This window comes from Caretta caretta, chromosome 1 (genome assembly GCF_965140235.1).
Source record: "Caretta caretta isolate rCarCar2 chromosome 1, rCarCar1.hap1, whole genome shotgun sequence".
Classification (NCBI taxonomy): domain Eukaryota; kingdom Metazoa; phylum Chordata; order Testudines; family Cheloniidae; genus Caretta; species Caretta caretta.
Genome location: NC_134206.1, coordinates 39,073,766 through 39,091,430, shown reverse-complemented (window position 1 = coordinate 39,091,430; position 17,665 = coordinate 39,073,766). Strand labels below are relative to the sequence as shown.

At 39.8% G+C, this 17,665-nt stretch overlaps 1 protein-coding gene across 3 annotated transcripts in view; it reads right to left on the bottom strand.

Annotated features, from left to right (window-relative positions):
• ZC3H12C (zinc finger CCCH-type containing 12C) overlaps positions 1–17,665 on the bottom strand; it is a 60,405-nt gene that overhangs the window by 21,697 nt on the left and 21,043 nt on the right. For 2 of the 3 annotated variants that reach the window (XM_075127221.1, XM_075127223.1), the window contains exons 3-4: positions 14,332–14,521; positions 10,226–10,989 (exon numbers count right to left, since the gene is read on the bottom strand). In XM_075127221.1, coding sequence (XP_074983322.1) covers positions 10,226–10,989; positions 14,332–14,334 — 767 coding nt within the window. In that variant the 5' untranslated portion in view covers positions 14,335–14,521. The remainder of the gene's footprint in view (positions 1–10,225; positions 10,990–14,331; positions 14,522–17,665) is intronic. The other variant, XM_048844894.2, reaches the window with a different exon arrangement.

Here is a 17,665-nt window from a genome sequence, read left to right as displayed (position 1 = left end):
AAAGGTGTGCTACTGCAACTTTAAAAATAGCATTTATAATTTAGCTTATTAGATTGAAATTAATAATTGCCACTACTGGTGTATTTATTTTAATTTTACAAAACTGTTATAGGAAAAACACATAATATTGAATGTTAAGAACCTGATGTTGCAAACACTTAAGCAGGTGCATGACATTACTCACATTATCAGCTCCACTGCATTGTTAAGAATGTGCATATAAGCATTTGCTACATCAAAGCCTAAGTGTATATTTATTAAAAAATTCTGAGTGACAAAATTTTTATTTTCAAAAACAAAATAGTTTCAGAATTAACATTGAAAAGCTATGTAGACTTTCAATATCTTAACCAAGTTAATAACTTGGTTATATACATGCCAAATTTGTCAAAAGCAGGCGCCTAAAGTTAGGATCCTAAAACCAGACTGAGGCACCTACAGTGGTATTTTCACTAGCTCATGAATTACTTACGTCCCATTAACATCAAACTGCAAACTCTGATGGAAGAGTAGAGTTTGTCAAAGCATTTCAGCTTTCTTAATCTATGAAGTCCCCAAAGTTATCTTTTTCAGCACAGATGAGCATTTTAAGTGTGGAACTGCTTAACAGAAAAACATCTTTGTAAAATCTGAAATTCTATTATTAAAGAAACAAGCAAAAACATCCACTTAAGCAATTTCAGAGTATAAAATGGGACAAAAAAAAGTGTAGAACTAGCAACATGTAGATGAATTATCTCATTTTTTAAAAGTAACTCCCTGTGGCTAAGTACTTACTTGTCTTGTCTCCAGCGAACAGCGGAGCGGCTAACAGCAGGAGTTTGCCTGGGATCTGTCCAAGAGGAGGTCCGCAAAGTGCTGCGTTAGGGGGGCTGTGTTGGTGAGTATCTGAGTGTCTGTTGCGGGAACACTTGGTCAGTTTGACCAGGTGCTTGACTGTTTGAAAAGTGTGAATTGGGAGTGCTTTGTTCTAGGTGAGCCTTGAGTGGGCCTGACTGTTATAAAAAGCCAGTCAGCTGCAAACCACCTGAGCAGTGAACAAACAGTGGAGAGGCTAACAGAGAGAGTTTGCCTGGGAGTTCGCCTGGGGAGAGCCCACTGAGGCTTTCATCTTGCAGGCTTCTCTGAGTAGTTACTACAACACATGAGGAAGCTCTTAGAAGGAAGGTAATATGGATGGTGAGCGTTCAGCTGTTGTTACCTGCACAGGATGTGCCATGTTTGTCTTTCTTCCACAGTACAGAAGTGACTTTGTCTGTACAAAGTGCAAGCTGGTCTCCATATTGGAAGAGAAGGTTCAAGGTCTGGAGAAAAGTAACAACCCTGCATTGCATAAGAGAAACTCCAGATTTCCTGGACAGATGTCAGGATATGCTTCTACGGACATATTCTGAAGATTCAGAGCAAGCTGCACAGCAGGGACAGGAGGACGGTGAAGAAATTTGGCAGCATGTGACCTCCAGAAGAAGAAAGGGGAGCGTCCATGTACCAGCAATGCAGATACAGGTAAGCAACCTTTTTCATGTTCTCGCCCCAGATACTAATGCGGAGAGTGGACTAGATGATACATTTGAGGGAAGGGAGCAGAAGGAGACTCCGCCAATTAGAAGGCATGAGATGCCCTGTCCTAGGGATGGGGGTTCCACGACCACCGCTCCCAAGAGAAGAAGGCGGGTGGTGGTGGTGGTCGGAGGACTCCCTCCTCATCTATCTGCTGCCCTGACTGGGAAAACCAAGAAGTCTGCTGCTTGCCAGGAGCTAGGATTCACGATGTAACAGAGAGACTGCCAAGACTCATCAAGCCCTCGGATTGCTACCCCTTCCTGCTTCTCCACGTGGGCACCAATGATACGCCAAGAATGACCCGGATCATTGCAGACTACTTAGCTCTGGGAAGAAGGATAAAGGAGTTTGAGGCGCAAGTGGTGTTCTCGTCCATCCTCCCTGTGGAAGGAAAAGGCCTGGGTAGAGACCGTCAAATAAATGGCTATGCAGGTAGTGTTGGAGAGAAGGCTTTGGATTCTTTGACCATGGGATGGTGTTCCAAGAAAGAGGAGTGCTAGACAGAGACAGGCTCCACCTAACAAAGAGAGGGAAGAGCATCTTCGCAAGCAGGCTGGTTAACCTAGTGAGGAGGGCTTTAAACTAGGTTCACTAGGGGAAGGGGACCAAAGCCCTGACGTAAGTGGGGAAGTGGGATACCGGGAGGAAGCACGAGCAGGACAGTGCAAGAGGGGAGGGCTCCTGTCTCATACTGAGAAAGTGGGACTATCAGCGAGTTATCTTAAGTGCCTATGCACAAATGCAAGAAGCCTGGGAAACAAGCAGGGAGAACTGGAAGTCCTGACCCAGTCAACGAATTATGATGTGATTGGAATAACAGAGACTTGGTGGGATAACTCACATGACTGGAGTACTGTCATGGATGACTATAAGTTGTTCAGGAAGGACAAGCAAGGCAGAAAACGTGGGGGAGTTGCTTTGTATGTAAGAGAGCAGTATGACTGCTCAGAGCTCAAGTATGAAACTGCAGAAAACCCTGAGAGTCTCTGGATTAAGTTTAGAAGTGTGAGCAACAAGGGTGATGTCGTGGTGGGAGTCTGCTATAGACCACCAAACCAGGGGGATGAGGTGGACGAGGCTTTCTTCCGGCAACTCACAGAAGTTACTAGATCGCAGGCCCTGGTTCTCATGGGAGACTTCAATCACCCTGATATCTGCTGGGAGAGCAATACAGCGGTGCACAGACAATCCAGGAAGTTTTTGGAAAGGGTAGGGGACAATTTCCTGGTGCAAGTGCTGGAGGAACCAACTAGGGGCAGAGCTCTTCTTGACCTGCTGCTCACAAACTGGGAAGAATTAGTGAGGGAAGCAAAAGTGGATGGGAACCTGGGAGGCAGTAACCATGAGATGGTAGAGTTCAGGATCCTGACACAAGGAAGAAAGGAGAGCAGCAGAATACAGACCCTGGACTTCAGAAAAGCAGACTGACTCCCTTAGGGAACTGATGGGCAAGATCCCCTGGGAGAATAACATGACGGGGAAAGGAGTCCAGGAGAGCTGGCTGTATTTTAAAGAATCCTTATTGAGGTTACAGGAACAAACCATCCCGATGTGTAGAAAGAATAGTAAATATGGCAGGCAACCAGCTTGGCTTAACAGTGAAATCCTTGCTGATCTTAAACACAAAACAGAAGCTTACAAGAAGTGGAAGATTGGACAAATGATCAGGGAAGAGTATAAAAATATTGCTCGGGCATGCAGGAGTAAAATCAGGAAGGCCAAATCACACCTGGAGTTTCAGCTAGCGAGGGATGTTAAGAGTAACAGAGAAGGGTTTCTTCAGGTATGTTAGCAACAAGAAGAAAGTCAAGGAAAGTGTGGGCCCCTTACTGAATGAGGGAGGCAACCTAGTGACAGAGGATGTGGAAAAAGCTAATGTACTCAATGCTTTTTTTGACTCTGTCTTCATGAACAAGGTCAGCTCTCAGACTACTACACTGGGCAGCACAGCGTGGAGAGGAGGTGACCAGCCCTCTGTGAAAAAAGAAGTGGTTCGGGACTATTTAGAAAAGCTGGATGAGCACAAGTCCATGGGGCCGGATGCGCTGCATCCGAGAGTGCTAAAGAAGCTGGCGGATGTGATTGCAGAGCCATTGGCCATTATCTTTGAAAACTTATGGCGATCTGGGGAGGTCCCGGATGACTGGAAAAATGCTAATGTAGTGCCCATCTTTAAAAAAGGGAAGGAGGAGGATCCGGGGAACTACAGGCCAGTCAGCCTCACCTCAGTCCCTGGAAAAACCGTGGAGCAGGTCCTCAAGGAATCAATTCTGAAGCACTTAGAGGACAGGAAAGTGATCAGAACATTCAGCATGGATTCACCAAGGGCAATCATGCCTGAGTAATCTAATTGCCTTCTATGACGAGATAACTGGTTCTGTGGATGAGGGGAAAGCATTGGATGTGTTATTCCTTGACTTTAGCAAAGCTTTTGACACGGTCTACCACAGTATTCTTGCCAGCAAGTTAAAGTATGGGCTGGATGAATGGACTAGAAGGTGGCTAGAAAGCTGGCTAGATTGTCGGGCTCAATGGGAATGATCAATGGCTCCATGTCTAGTTGGCAGCTGGTATCAAGCGGAGTGCCCCAAGGGTCGGTCCTGCAGCCGGTTTTGTTCAATATCTTCATTAATGATCTGTAGGATGGTGTGGACTGCACTCTCAGCAAGTTTGCCGATGACACTGAACTGGGAGGAGTGGTAGGTATGCTGGAGGGTAGGGATAGGATACAGAGGGCCCTAGACAAATTAGAGGATTGGGCCAAAAGAAATCTGATGAGGTTCAACAAGGACAAGTGCAGAGTCTTGCACTTAGGACGAAGAATCCCATGCACCGCTACAGACTGGGGACCGAATGGCTCGGCAGCAGTTCTGCAGAAAAGGACCTAGGGGTTACAGTGGACGAGAAGCTGGATATGAGTCAACAGTGTGCCCTTGTTGCCAAGGCCAATGGCATTTTGGGCTGTAAAAGTGGGGGCATTGCCAGCAGATCGAGGGACGTGATCGTTCCCCTCTATTCGACATTGGTGAGGCCTCATCTGGAGTACTGTGTCCAGTTTTGGGCCCCACACTACAAGAAGGATGTGGAAAAATTGGAAAGAGTCCAGCGGAGGGCAACAAAAATGACTAGGGGACTGGAACACATGACTTATGAGGAGAGGCTGAGGGAACTGGGATTGTTTAGTCTGCAGAAGAGAAGAATGAGGGGGGGATTTGATAGCTGCTTTCAACTACCTGAAAGGGGGTTCCAAAGAGGATGGCTCTAGACTGTTCTCAGTAGTAGCAGATGACCGAACAAGGAGTAATGGTCTCAAGTTGCAGTGGGGGAGGCTTAGGCTGGATATTAGGAAAAACTTTTTCACTAGGAGGGTGGTGAAGCACTGAAATGCATTACATAGGGAGGTGGTGAAATCTCCTTCCTTTAAAGTTTTTAAGGTCAGACTTTACAAAGCCCTGGCTGGGATGATTTAGTTGGGGATTGGTCCTGCTTTGAGCAGGGGGTTGGACTAGATGACCTCCTGAGGTCCCTTCCAAACCTGATATTCTATGATTCTATGAATTGTGCTGCTTCTTTGGGCTCTGCAGAAGCACTACATGCAGTGTACAGGTCCTATGAAACAAGAATTCTTCATTATTTCTTGGTGATATACTGCAGAACACAGGCAGAGCTCTCTCCCCGGTCTTTAGGAGCTGAGAGAAGTATCTGAATGGAGGAGAGGGAAGAGAGAGCAGAAAAAGACCAATTTCTGCTCCCTCCTCCAACTTCTATGAAAAATGGGCCAGCTGCTCTCTCCTCCCCTGTAATCCTGCAACACAGTCCTGTTAAGGTGGAGAAGAGGATCCCCTAGAGCTGCCTCTCCATGAGGCTTGGGATGAAAGGATGAAGAACCTCTGGAACAGCAAGAAGAACAAAGATGCACATTGGGCAAGGGGCAGATATGGGGTTGGGAGGTGCAGAATTGTTGTGTGGTTGGGTAGGCGGAGTTGTCGTGGGGCTGATTTATAATTCTTATAAATTGACAACACCCATTTTCACATGCATATTGGGATTGAGCAGAGAGTTAGAAAGTTGCCAGAAAACAGAAAAAACATCCCATTATTTAATTAAAAAATAAATCTCGTGAGTTAGGGCCAGACTCAATTTTTTAAACTTTTGCAGTTGGCAATATTGCAGTAGTATAATTTTTAGAAATAAATATTTAGAGTATAAACAACTATCATTAGATTAAACACATTTTGTTTTTCAAGAGATAGGTCAAACGTTAGCCTCAATTATCTGTCAGTGCATTTATTAAAAAAAGGCAATTTAGGATTATTTAGACTTTTTGATATTGTGAGAAGTATGGAATGCCCATTTAAAAATTCAAATTGGAGTATCTCTGCAAGGAAGGATATAGAACAGGGATTGATTAAATGATGTAGGCACCATGGGGAGAGTGACGATCAACCAATTTGCAATTCATATTGTAAGAGAATATTGACACAGGTTTTAGTAGCATTATTCAGTAATGGAGAAAGTCTGTTTTATTCTGTGGGCAAAGTGTACTGATGTGTGTAATACAAAATAGTAATATTATCATCTACATGTAAACACCACCTCACAGTATGCAATATCAGTTTTATATAGCACTTTGAAAGGACCATGTGTATCATGGCTTAGATACAGCAGGCTTGAACCACAAGTGCCATAGAAGCCTTTTATTTACTATACTATCTTCTTTCATTTGAGGATTTTGGCACTTACAGTTAGTTTGTATAGATGTACAGCAGACCGAGAAGGCAGCAACAATCTCAAAGGAATTTAATGACAGGTTTCAGAGGAACAGCCGTGTTAGTCTGTATTCGCAAAAAGAAAAGGAGTACTTGTGGCACCTTAGAGACTAACCAATTTATTTGAGCATGAATTGGTTAGTCTCTAAGGTGCCACAAGTACTCCTTTTTTTTTTTAAAGGAATTTAAAATATCCATTTTTGGTAGCTGCCGGACTTGCTTTTTACATGTTTTACAATTTACACAAAAAGAAAAATCGAACCTGCAAGAATATTCCAATGACAGTTTCCCATGTGTTGGTGTAAGAGAGAAGTTAACCACAAGCAGTTACACCCAAGTAACTAAAATCAATGGCAATATGAAAGCTGAGAGAATTAAAAAAAACTGGAGGTGGCCCAGTAAATCTTCTATGAGCATTCATTAGGTGGTACTAAACTATAAACCACCAAATCACCAGACACCAGCCTCTCTGCCAAAGGAAAAGTTTTAATAAACCAATTCACTACTTCGGCCAATATCTGAAGATAATACAAGAGGACCTGTAATATAAGAGGACCAACTCATCCACTGCCTTCAGTTTAAAGGACAAACTACCGGAGAAGCCATGCCAAAATATCACTTAGATGTACTGAAGGCAGCAACATTATTTAAACCATCAAGGTCTCCCCATGTCTCTAGTGATTTGTTAGTCCAGAACCTACCCACAGTGTATTTTCCCTAATACACCTATTAGATCTCTCAGCTCAATTAGTACTTTCTACTTAGGTTCTATTCTGTTCCACCATCGTAGCAGCTGAATGCTATCATATCGAGTGACTACCTCTTGCCTGTGGACACAAGAGCACAGAAATAAAACTACAGACCAGACCATTCCTGGAGAAGTGTATGTGTGTGCGGGGGGTTATGCAAGATGAGAAAGAGGATGCCTCCCCAGATCTTTCATTCCCAATCAGGAATTATGCACAATATTTTTCAGGAATACAGTCATTGTTTCCTGCTAGCTATTCAAAAATAGGCAAGAAGTATCATGGCTCCTTAGCATCAATCAACAAGGTGTAATGACAAGTGGGGAAAGCATGTATTGCAATGACAGTTGAACAGCCAATTAAGCATATGCAGATACTCACCACTCATTCATGCACATCACATCACTGAAACATCTAGATGACTGGTGCTCAAACTTTTCTAGTTGTGCCCCCCCTTACCAGTAATGGAATCTTCCACACCCCCACTCCATTACTGCACAGGTAGCTCAGCAGAGGATCTTGAGCTGAAGGCAAAGCTGGTGGCAGAACTGGGGATGGGGGCAGAGAGGGAATGAAGGCAGAGCTGGCCTGGTGTCAGAGCAAGGCCTGGAGCCAGCGGCTGGGCGAGGGGCCGGGCAGCAGACAGAGCGGGGCTGGGTGGCAGTCCCTCCCCATCCCCCTACAGTTTAGGGACCACTGATCTAGACAGAGGAATTGTGGCAAAGTCATCCAAAATTCTACACTACAAAACAGCCCAGCATCTCTGCACCTTGTTCAACATACTTCTGGCTGTAAAAAACAGAATCTAGCCCTATAATTATCATGACTGTCTTTTACATGCTATGAAAACCCACAAAAGATACTGCGAGCTTCCGACTTTTCGGTGCATCATCTTGCTGCCAAAAATACTTGTTTTAATAAAATTGGGTTCTATGAAGCACAGCACACACTCAAATTTGTCTCATTTCACAGAGGTGGTTAAGGCAACAACTGAACATAGGAAGGTCTGCATGTCTGAATTTATATAAAGAGTTGAGTGTCTATTAAAAATGGATGGCCTGGTTCTCAGTTGCTTCCAAGGAGCGCCTGGTGTAACGTGTAGGGAAGCGAGGTTTATAAAAAGTGTGCGAGTATTGCTCCCCTCATACAGCTTTAATGCTGGGTCAGTAACCAGATCCAGATTAGAGATGCTGCTTCTGGTACCTAGGGGCCATCAGGAATTACTGCTCAGGATACTCAGAGCACAGGGATCCCTTGACCAATGCCCTCTTTTTCCCAGTCAAGCCCCAAGTGCTGGAGAAGGGCTCTATACCATCTGAGAATTCCTGTACACAGAGGTAATCCTTAGCATTGGTTCAACCATCTTTATGGCATCTTTGCATCACCAGATTAGCACAAAGCGGTCACAGAGCAGCGGAGGATTTGGCTCTAACAGTTAAAGCACTAAGAAGGAATAAACCAACAATGAGCAAAACTATGATGGCACTCTGTTTTTGCTAAAAAGGATACTTCTAAACATTTTATAAAAACAGTTCTGTAACCATGTAAAATTAAGTTTTAATCAAAATGTGGATGTATTTCAGAAGTCTCTGGATCGCTTTTAATTAGAGTGTTAGAATACTGTTTACTTGTTATGTTAACTTGAACATATTCAGTATTTACAATCCAGCTCTTTTATATCGTAAGAGACAGCTAAAAAACAAGACACAGCATATCACATGGAAAGAATTAGGAGAAAACTGAACAGATGTGCAAGTTGGCCAAAGAAATTAAAAGGTGAGCGGATAGGAAATACTAGCATTCAGAGTTTGGAAAGAAGGTAGCAACCTGCATTTATGGGTTAATTGCTTTTACTTAAATCTACTGAAATTATCCAGTTGCTAGAGTTATCTATACTTAAATTACATTTGACAATACTCTGTTTACCAGATCATTACGATCATGAACTAAATAAACTCAGATGCCCCAAGCCCTGAAGTTTCTTATACCAAGTTTTACTACGAAGCAAACAAGAAGTATCCTCAAATTATTACTATGCTGAAATGGCTTTTCCTTCTGAATACTATGGTAGGATTGGCTAGTATAAATCCCTGTGCTCCGATTAACTACCAAATAATTCCTCATCCATACGCTCACAGAAAGTATGGCCACCTTGATTTCTGACGTTTCTCATCCCATTATCTTCAATACTTCCCTCCTCCACTCCTTCTTGACCAGTGAGGAAGGCCAGCTCCCTCCTATGCACAACTAAGAGTATTTCATTATCTACAGTTACAGGTGAAGATGAGTGTGTGAGGTGTGCAGACATGTTCTTCTGTGGGCACATCACTGAAATTCTGAAGACTGCAGTCTCAGTAATTGCTGTAACTTCTAGCCCAGTATCCTATTTCTGACTGTGGCCAGTACTAGCTATTTCAGAGGAAAGATGCCTCATTGTGGAATAAGCCTACTCAATAGGATAATTTTTTTTTACTAAGCCAATCCATTAGTGTTTGATTTATGACTTGAAGCACGAGGGGTTATACCGCAGTTATTTTACCTTATCATAGGTAACTTTGGATGGTGCAATTATTTATAGAAATGGTGCCTGCTAAACAGTTGGTTTCAGTGATACCTAGTGGCATTGGGTAAAGAAAGAATTTTCTTTTATCAGGTTTGAATTTATTGTCTTTCACTGGATGTTTCCTTGTTCTTGTATTATGTTGCTGCCCGTAAACCTAGCTTTGTTAGGTCCCTCTAAAGTTCCACACAGGTTTCTCTGATTTCAAGAGATGATAGTAATTTCATGTCATTTATCAAACATCCACCCTCATTGTTCATTTTTCCAGATCTACAATTAATATTGATCAAAATGGACAGAATTTAATAATAGCCAAAGTAGAGAGATCTGCATAATTAATATATGGTTGCAATTACTGATAATGCAAATCTCTGCACTCTGACTGGCTAATGGCCCTTTGAATACAGGGGTTTGCATATTGTATTGATGAAAAATAAACACACTGTGATTATGCAAATGAGAACCAATGTACTGTTATAGATGTGTAATCATACAGCACATCAGTGTTCTAACTGGGCAAGATAATGCAATTTCCATATAATAGGTAATGTAATGTATCAGTAAATCAATGCCTCATTGCCACATACCTCATTGCCACATTGCTGCCATCAATAACTATTGGCCTCAGGTTATCTCCATCTTCAGTCACATCCTCCTGAAGTGGAGACTCAGACCTCTGAGACTCTATAGAAGATGCTTCACGCATTATGTTCGTGTTAACATTATTTACAGGCTGGTCAGTCTCAGTTTTATTTCCAAGTTTGACAAGTTCTCCCAAAATATCGTTGATTAAAGCATCAGTGCCAAGCTTATTTAGCACAAGCTGAACTTGTTCTTCAGAGTAACCTAACTTAAGTGCAAACTCCAGTTTGGTTTGATATTCCTTTACCACATCAGGGGGCTTCTTTACTTCCTTAGATACTATCTGAGCCTCCTCTATTTTAAGGTCTTGTAAGATTTCATAACGTTTTTGTACGTGGGGCTGTAAGCAGGGAGACCTGCACAGTTGTCGGTGAGTCTTAGGTTGTAGATGTGATTCTGCTGTAATGTTATTCAGTCTCTCTGACTCATTATCAGAATTTGTGCTTTCTTCTGAATCACAGCTGGAGCTTCCCGTCTCCTCAGATGCCTCCTTATCTGCATCTTCCTTCCTAGAGTTAACTTTATCCATTGTTGGTTTCTCCACCATTGACCAAGATCCAACTGCATTTATTTGTGTGTCAGTTCGCTCCACATAAAGATGGCCTAGGTCATGCCCCAGATGATCCTTCACGCCCATGAAGCTGCTGCATGTACTCGACTCCACTTTGCTGTTTTTCCTGTATTCCTGAATATAAAGTGTCCCGTATTCCTACAGAAGAAATAAAATGGTTGTAACTAGTTAGCACTTATTTTATTTTGGGTTTTCTTGTTGTTTCCTCTGGGACTCCGTTTCTTTACCAACTTAAAAATACTTTCACATTCGAGGAAATTCCCTCTTCACTTAAAGTTTGATTGCATTTGTAAACAAACTAGTATGAAACTTGCTGCATGTAAACACACTTCTTCAAACAGAGAGAACTTTCCAATAAAATCAATCCTGGTTGATTAACAGAGTATTGTTATTATTACTATTATTATTATTATTATTCAACAGTTTTCAAAAAGCATTTACATCTAAACTGATGAATACATTCAAAAATTAGTTTTTATATAAACTGGTTTTCCTTAAAAGTTTTTGAAAATAAAGTAGCTGTATAGGTCAGACACTAGAAAATGTTAACTTGAACAGGAGTCTTTTGTTCAGATTTAAAGTAACTGTGATATTCTGTCACTGGGTATGTCTACACTGCAAAAGAAAAACCAACTAACCAACCCACCCTCCCACCCCAAAACGTGGCTGTGAGTCTCAGACCTTTGGTCAGCTGACTTACATTGGCCCTATGGGACTAAAAATAGCAGTGTAAACATCTCTGTTGTGAGCCCGAGGCAGTTGACTTGGGCTCTGAGACTTGCTGCTGTGGGTTTTTTATTTTTCATTGTGGACGTACTCTCAAAGATAATATTACTAAACCGTGTAATAAATCAGAAATGCAGCTATAAAACAATCGAGTACTGCTATGGAAAAGTTTTTATACTAAGTGGCTTAGACATTCCATTTAATACAAGGGAACTAGCATATTACTATATCATCACCGAATCATATAAAGGTAGGGTCGGAAGGGACTTCAGGAGGTCATCTAGTATAGCTTCCCTCATCAGGGCAGGACCAAGTATGTCTACACCATCCTTGACAGGTGTTTGTCTAACCTGTTCTTAAAAGCCTCCAATAACAGGGATTCCACCATCTCCCTTGGAAGCCTAGTCCAGAATTTAGCTACCCTTATAGTTAGAAAGGTTTCCTTAATATCAAACATAAATCTCCTTTGCCTCAGCTTAAGCCCATTACTTCTTGTCCTACCTTCAGTAGACATGGAGAATAACTGACCACCAGCCTCTTTATAACACCCCTTAACATCTTTGATGACTTATCAGGTCCCCTCTCAGTCATCTTTTCTCTAGACGAAACATACCCAGTTGTTTAAGCCTTTTATAATTTTTGTTGCTCTCCTCTGGACTCACTGCAATGTATCCACATCCTTCTTCAAGTGTGGTGCCCAGAACTGGACACAGAACTCCAACTGAGACCTCACCATGCTAAGTAGAGTGGGATACCACCACTGGTGTCTTATGTACGGCACTCCTTTTAATACACACCAGAATGACATTTCCCTTTTTCGCAACTGCTTCACATTGTTGGCTCATAGTCATTGTGATCCAGTAAAACCCCCAGATCGTCTTCTGAAGTATTACAGTATTGAGTTATTCCCCATTTTATAGTTGTGAATTTGATTTTTCCTTCCTAAGTGTAGCACTTTGCATTTGTCTTTACTGAATTTCAACATGCTGATTTCAGACAAATTCTCCAATTTGTCAAGGTCATTTTGAATTCTAATCCTGTCCTCCAACATGCTAGCAACAGCTCCCATCTTGGTGTTATTTGCAAATTTAATAATTATACTCTCAACTCCAACATCAAGTCATTGATGAAAATATTGAATTGTATCAGACCCAAGATAGAACTCTGTGGAATCCCACTAGATATACTCCTCCCCCGCCCCGGTTTGACAGCAAACAATTGATAATTACTCTTTAAGTACAGTCTTACAAACACTACTGTATTCTTAATTTCATCTAGACCACTTTCCCTAGTTTGCTTATGAGACTGTCATGTGGAACTGTGTTAAAAGGCTTACTTTAAAAAAAAAAAAATCAAGATATATGTTGTTTATAGCTTGCTTTCTATGCACTTGGCCAGTAACCCTGTCAAACAAGGAAGTTAGGTTGGTTTGGCATGATTTGTTCTTGACAAATCCATATTGGCTATTACTTAAAAACTTAATATCCTCTAGGTGCTTATAAATTGATTGTTTAATAATTTGTAACTTTACAGATATCAAAATTAGGCTGACTGGTCTATAGTTCCTTGGATCCCCTTTGTTCCTCTTTATATTTCACTAATTAGGCAAATATGCTTAAGAAGCCACCTTACAGAAAATGGGTTAATCATAGAATAAATATAGTCCAATGAATCCTGAAACAGAGTATTCATTCAGTCAGGTAAACATCCCTACACATTCCTAAATTCCTTTATAAAATCCAGGCCAATCAAGAAACACTTTGAATATTCTCAAAGTAGCTTTTTTTTAGTCAGAAGAACAAGACTTGGAACTATGGGCTGATTCCAAGTCTATTGAAGTAAATGAGAGCGATCCAGAAAAGTACTTAAATATTAATTTCAATAATGTGGCTAGTCACCATGCTTAAGCTTAGGCATGTGCATAAGTACTTTGCTGGATCAGGGCCTAAATGCAGAGATGGATGGTATATAGGAGATATGGAATAAAGCAGATTGTGGTTTTCTGTGCCTCATAAAAACCCCACCCACCCAAGTTTACTAGAGGAGTTCACATTATTGTAGTTTAACATAACTTTTATGAGGAAATAGATATTTGAAAAATTATCTCCATAATCTGTTTAAAAGGAACTTATTACTTCCTTTACTTTTTGTTCTCTTGAAAGAGAATTCTGGCATAAAGCAGAACTGTTTCTGTTATTAAAAAATAAAATATAAGGATGAAACAGAAAAACAACAGCTTTTCTAGTTCATGCAGGACAAAAATTAAGCAAGACACATATACAGAAGGCAGTGCTTGAATGTCATATATAGCATGGCCACAAACCCGATTATTGAAATCACACTGAGAAAAATCATTGTATTAAACACAACTCCATTGTCGCCATTCTATTAACAATTATCCATAGTTTAAACTTACCCAAGATACAAAATTCCTTCCATTTGAATAAATAAACCTCCCGCCCCGATAAATAAATAGTATATATTTCAGACTGGTAGCCGTGTTAGTAGTATATATTTAAGAGTACTGAGTCATTTGCGGAGTTTTATTTCCTTTGCTGGGGGAAAAAAAAGTATGCAGAATATAGATATGACAACTCATGAAGACTTCTCTCAAGACAAATGTGAGAGAAATGAAAATGCCATCCATGATTTAATAAAAAAAAGTTTTTAAATGCATTGTTAGGACATCTCCACAGCAGTAGAGATTTTCAGTAAATAGCTGTATTAACTAAGTTGTCCTACTTGATAACTTACCATTTTTGGTTTGTAACCAAAGAGAATTTTTTTCCAGCAGTTTAATCTAGTTTAGACTGATAGAAGTAGAAAATATTTTTCTGTATAGACCTGATTTAGTTAAAAGGCAGAGCGATTGTGATGCTGTCTCTTGAAGTATATCAGTCAATGTTCATTTTCTTTATAGGGATCTTTAGGAGTTCAAGCAATACTGCAGATTAAATACAAAGGGAATTTAGGAAGTGAACCTTTACACTTGGTGATTTATTAACTACTGTAATACACTGGATAGCCTAGTGCCAGTAACAAATCACAACAGTATCTCAATAAAAGGATACAGTTAAAAACCCACACTGTGGCCTTCACAGAACTGCCACCAAAAAGTGTCTTAAACAAGAAAAACCTATTGGAAGCTAGGCTGCCTAGCAACCAGTCTTTAGTTGCTAGGATGCACTCCTTTAACATGCCATCATGAATGCTAGCACAGTGAAAGAATAATTTGGTATGAACAAAAGCCTATGAAAAAGACCGGGACTTAAGTGCGTCTGGTTTACCCTCTGAGAACAATGCAGCTGCCAAACCAATCTGGACGCTCCGACATCATTGTTCCATAAACCCCACAATCTGCTCTGACTAGAGGAAGTATATTTAATGGGCAACATTTTTAAGCTGGAGTGAAAAGTTGGGTCAGCTCATGTATTGCCCTAATAGAATACACCAAGATAATGGGTCACTGCCCAAATCCATGTACTGTGAAATACCATTTTAGCACTGAACTAAAAGTATTACTTTTCTTTTGGACACTATCTGGACATGCATTTAGATTAGTTAAGATTAATGTATTGTTATTTCCTGATGTCATATTCTAATTGTTTCTCGTTAAAGTTTTATCTTAACTATAAACATAATATTCTTTCAAAAAGACATATCTCAAAGAACCTCAGTTATTGCACTGGGTGAGTAACCTTCTCTTCTGCAAAGAGATACTACAGCAGTTGCAGCTTTCAAAACCCACAAAATAGTATTTAATTGACTTAAGCATACTATTGTTATTTTTAACTAGTATTTTAATATCTGACTCCACTACAACCACAAAGCATAAGGATTCTGAAATATTACCTTTAAGTTTTGCATAAGCAGCATACCATTCCTGCTGTCAGACCTGCATGCAAGTTTTATGTATGTTCAGACAAATTCTACAGCATCTGTGATAGGCAGCAAATAATCTGCTGCAGCACCTCCTTAGAATGTTAGGCTTGGGAGCTCCCAACACAAAGTCCTAGGCAATATTCATTGATTATAACAATGAAAATTAGATATCATAATTAAATCCTAATAGAGTTTATTATTTTACTTTGAGCTAGATAGTGAAGGGAGAAATGCCAGTCACTCTACCTGAGCAAACTAACCTAAATTATTTTTGGTTCTTTCAGTCAAATGTTAATGCACCTGTTGACAGCATAATGAAGCCCTCAAGAAATAAAGAGAATGAATTTGTTCAAGGAGTAACATAAAAACGTAAAAGCTCTCTGTGTGTCATTTACAATAAAACTCTTATACTGAGACCATGGTTTATAAGAAAACTTTATAGATACCATGTAATCTAGATGAAATTACTTGCTATGAACTATTTTGAGTGCCATATATGTGTTGATACAATTATATTTATATATAAAATAAAAATAAAAAGTGTATCAACACAAAATGAGTGACCAAAGAAATAAACCTATTAACTAAATTATTGTACTTAGTTCTTATGCTTTCAATAAAACTACTAAACAATAGTTTTTGAATTTATAAAAATTTTAAATATAAAAATAGGTAATCTCCATTGGCTATTCTGTGTGATAAACAACAATCCAATCATTACACTGAAAAGGAAGGGTTCTTAACTTATGAATGCATATGTACTTATACTCTTTACACCAAAAAACCTGCAAACCATAACCTTCCTCCCCCAAAGCTATAAAACCAAATGTGGCTTCATATTTTAAACAGGCTCCATTATTATAGGATTACTATCATCATCAAATACTACGCCCATTTATCAAACACACTTGTTAAGTCAGGGGTTTACATTTAACACTGTGGAGGAATACAAAGCCATTATGTTACAGAATTGCAACCTTTTTCCATCTACTGTTCTTCAAATTCAGTAGCAAAACCATTTCCCACTAACTACCAACATTAATTTTGAACTAGACATTTCTACTGTTCAAGAGGTCAGGTGCAAATAGATCTAAACTTTTAATATTATGAAAGTTGTCCAATTACAGCTGAAATTCAAAATAGTTTAATGCAAACTTTACATGGCACAAAAAGCAATAAGTGAAACAGTGTGTTATGACAAATTTTTATAATAGCAATGGCATGTGTTCTTAAAAGAGCTTCCAAGTTTTTAAAGACAAATCCTACAACAGTGAAAAAGTTTGGTTTTTTACACAATACTTAAAATATTCCTAGATCTTCTAAGCAGCAAGTAGTAAATATTTAGACCACAGCTTATTAAAAAAAACACAACTGTTTGTCATACAGAATTTCAGAATACCAATATAGAAACAAATGTCCTAGCTTCCCAAATGGCAAAGATATTGCAACAATGAAAATAAAATAATGAATATGTAATAAATACCTCCTGCAGTAGTTTCTGTATGTTTAATTACCATTGTATTTCAAGGAGTACTGTTGTCTGCATCACTCTGTCTAACAAAGGAAGGATGTCCCATTGAACAGATTGGTTAATGCTCTGGGGCAACAGATGTCTACTGGAACTGCAGGAGACCAGCAACTGGTGGCCTGCCCATCTTCTGAAAACTTTCAATAGACTTATGCATATGTTCACACAATAGGGCATGTGGTAGAAATGCAAACCTCTTTTTAACCCTTTTATGTGCCCTCGTTCCCTCCCAACTGGTATATGAATGTCTTTGTAGTGTTTTTTCTTTAGAGGATCCTTGGAACACTGGTTCATGGAGTGTACATTGTATGTGTTCTTCAACCTAATATCTGAACCCAAAATATAAAACAAAATAGATTAAAAACTGCACAATAATGTGTTGGCTAATTTTATAAATGTAGAAATGATTTTGAAAGCACAGAGGCTTTGAATGGATCATGTTATCACCTGAAAGTAGCCCCAAAGAACTAATGTTATATCCTGCCCTAAATCCATCCCTTTAAGTTCACACATTGTCCCCACGTGATGTTCCTCCTAATCTTAGCAAATGTTTCAAATGGGCAAATCTATAAAACACTTTTTTTCCAAAGGAAAAAACTATCAATTATTGCATATTTACAAGGGATAAAACATTGAAACTCAAGTCGAAGTCACCCAAAGGGTGCAGAAAATCTAATT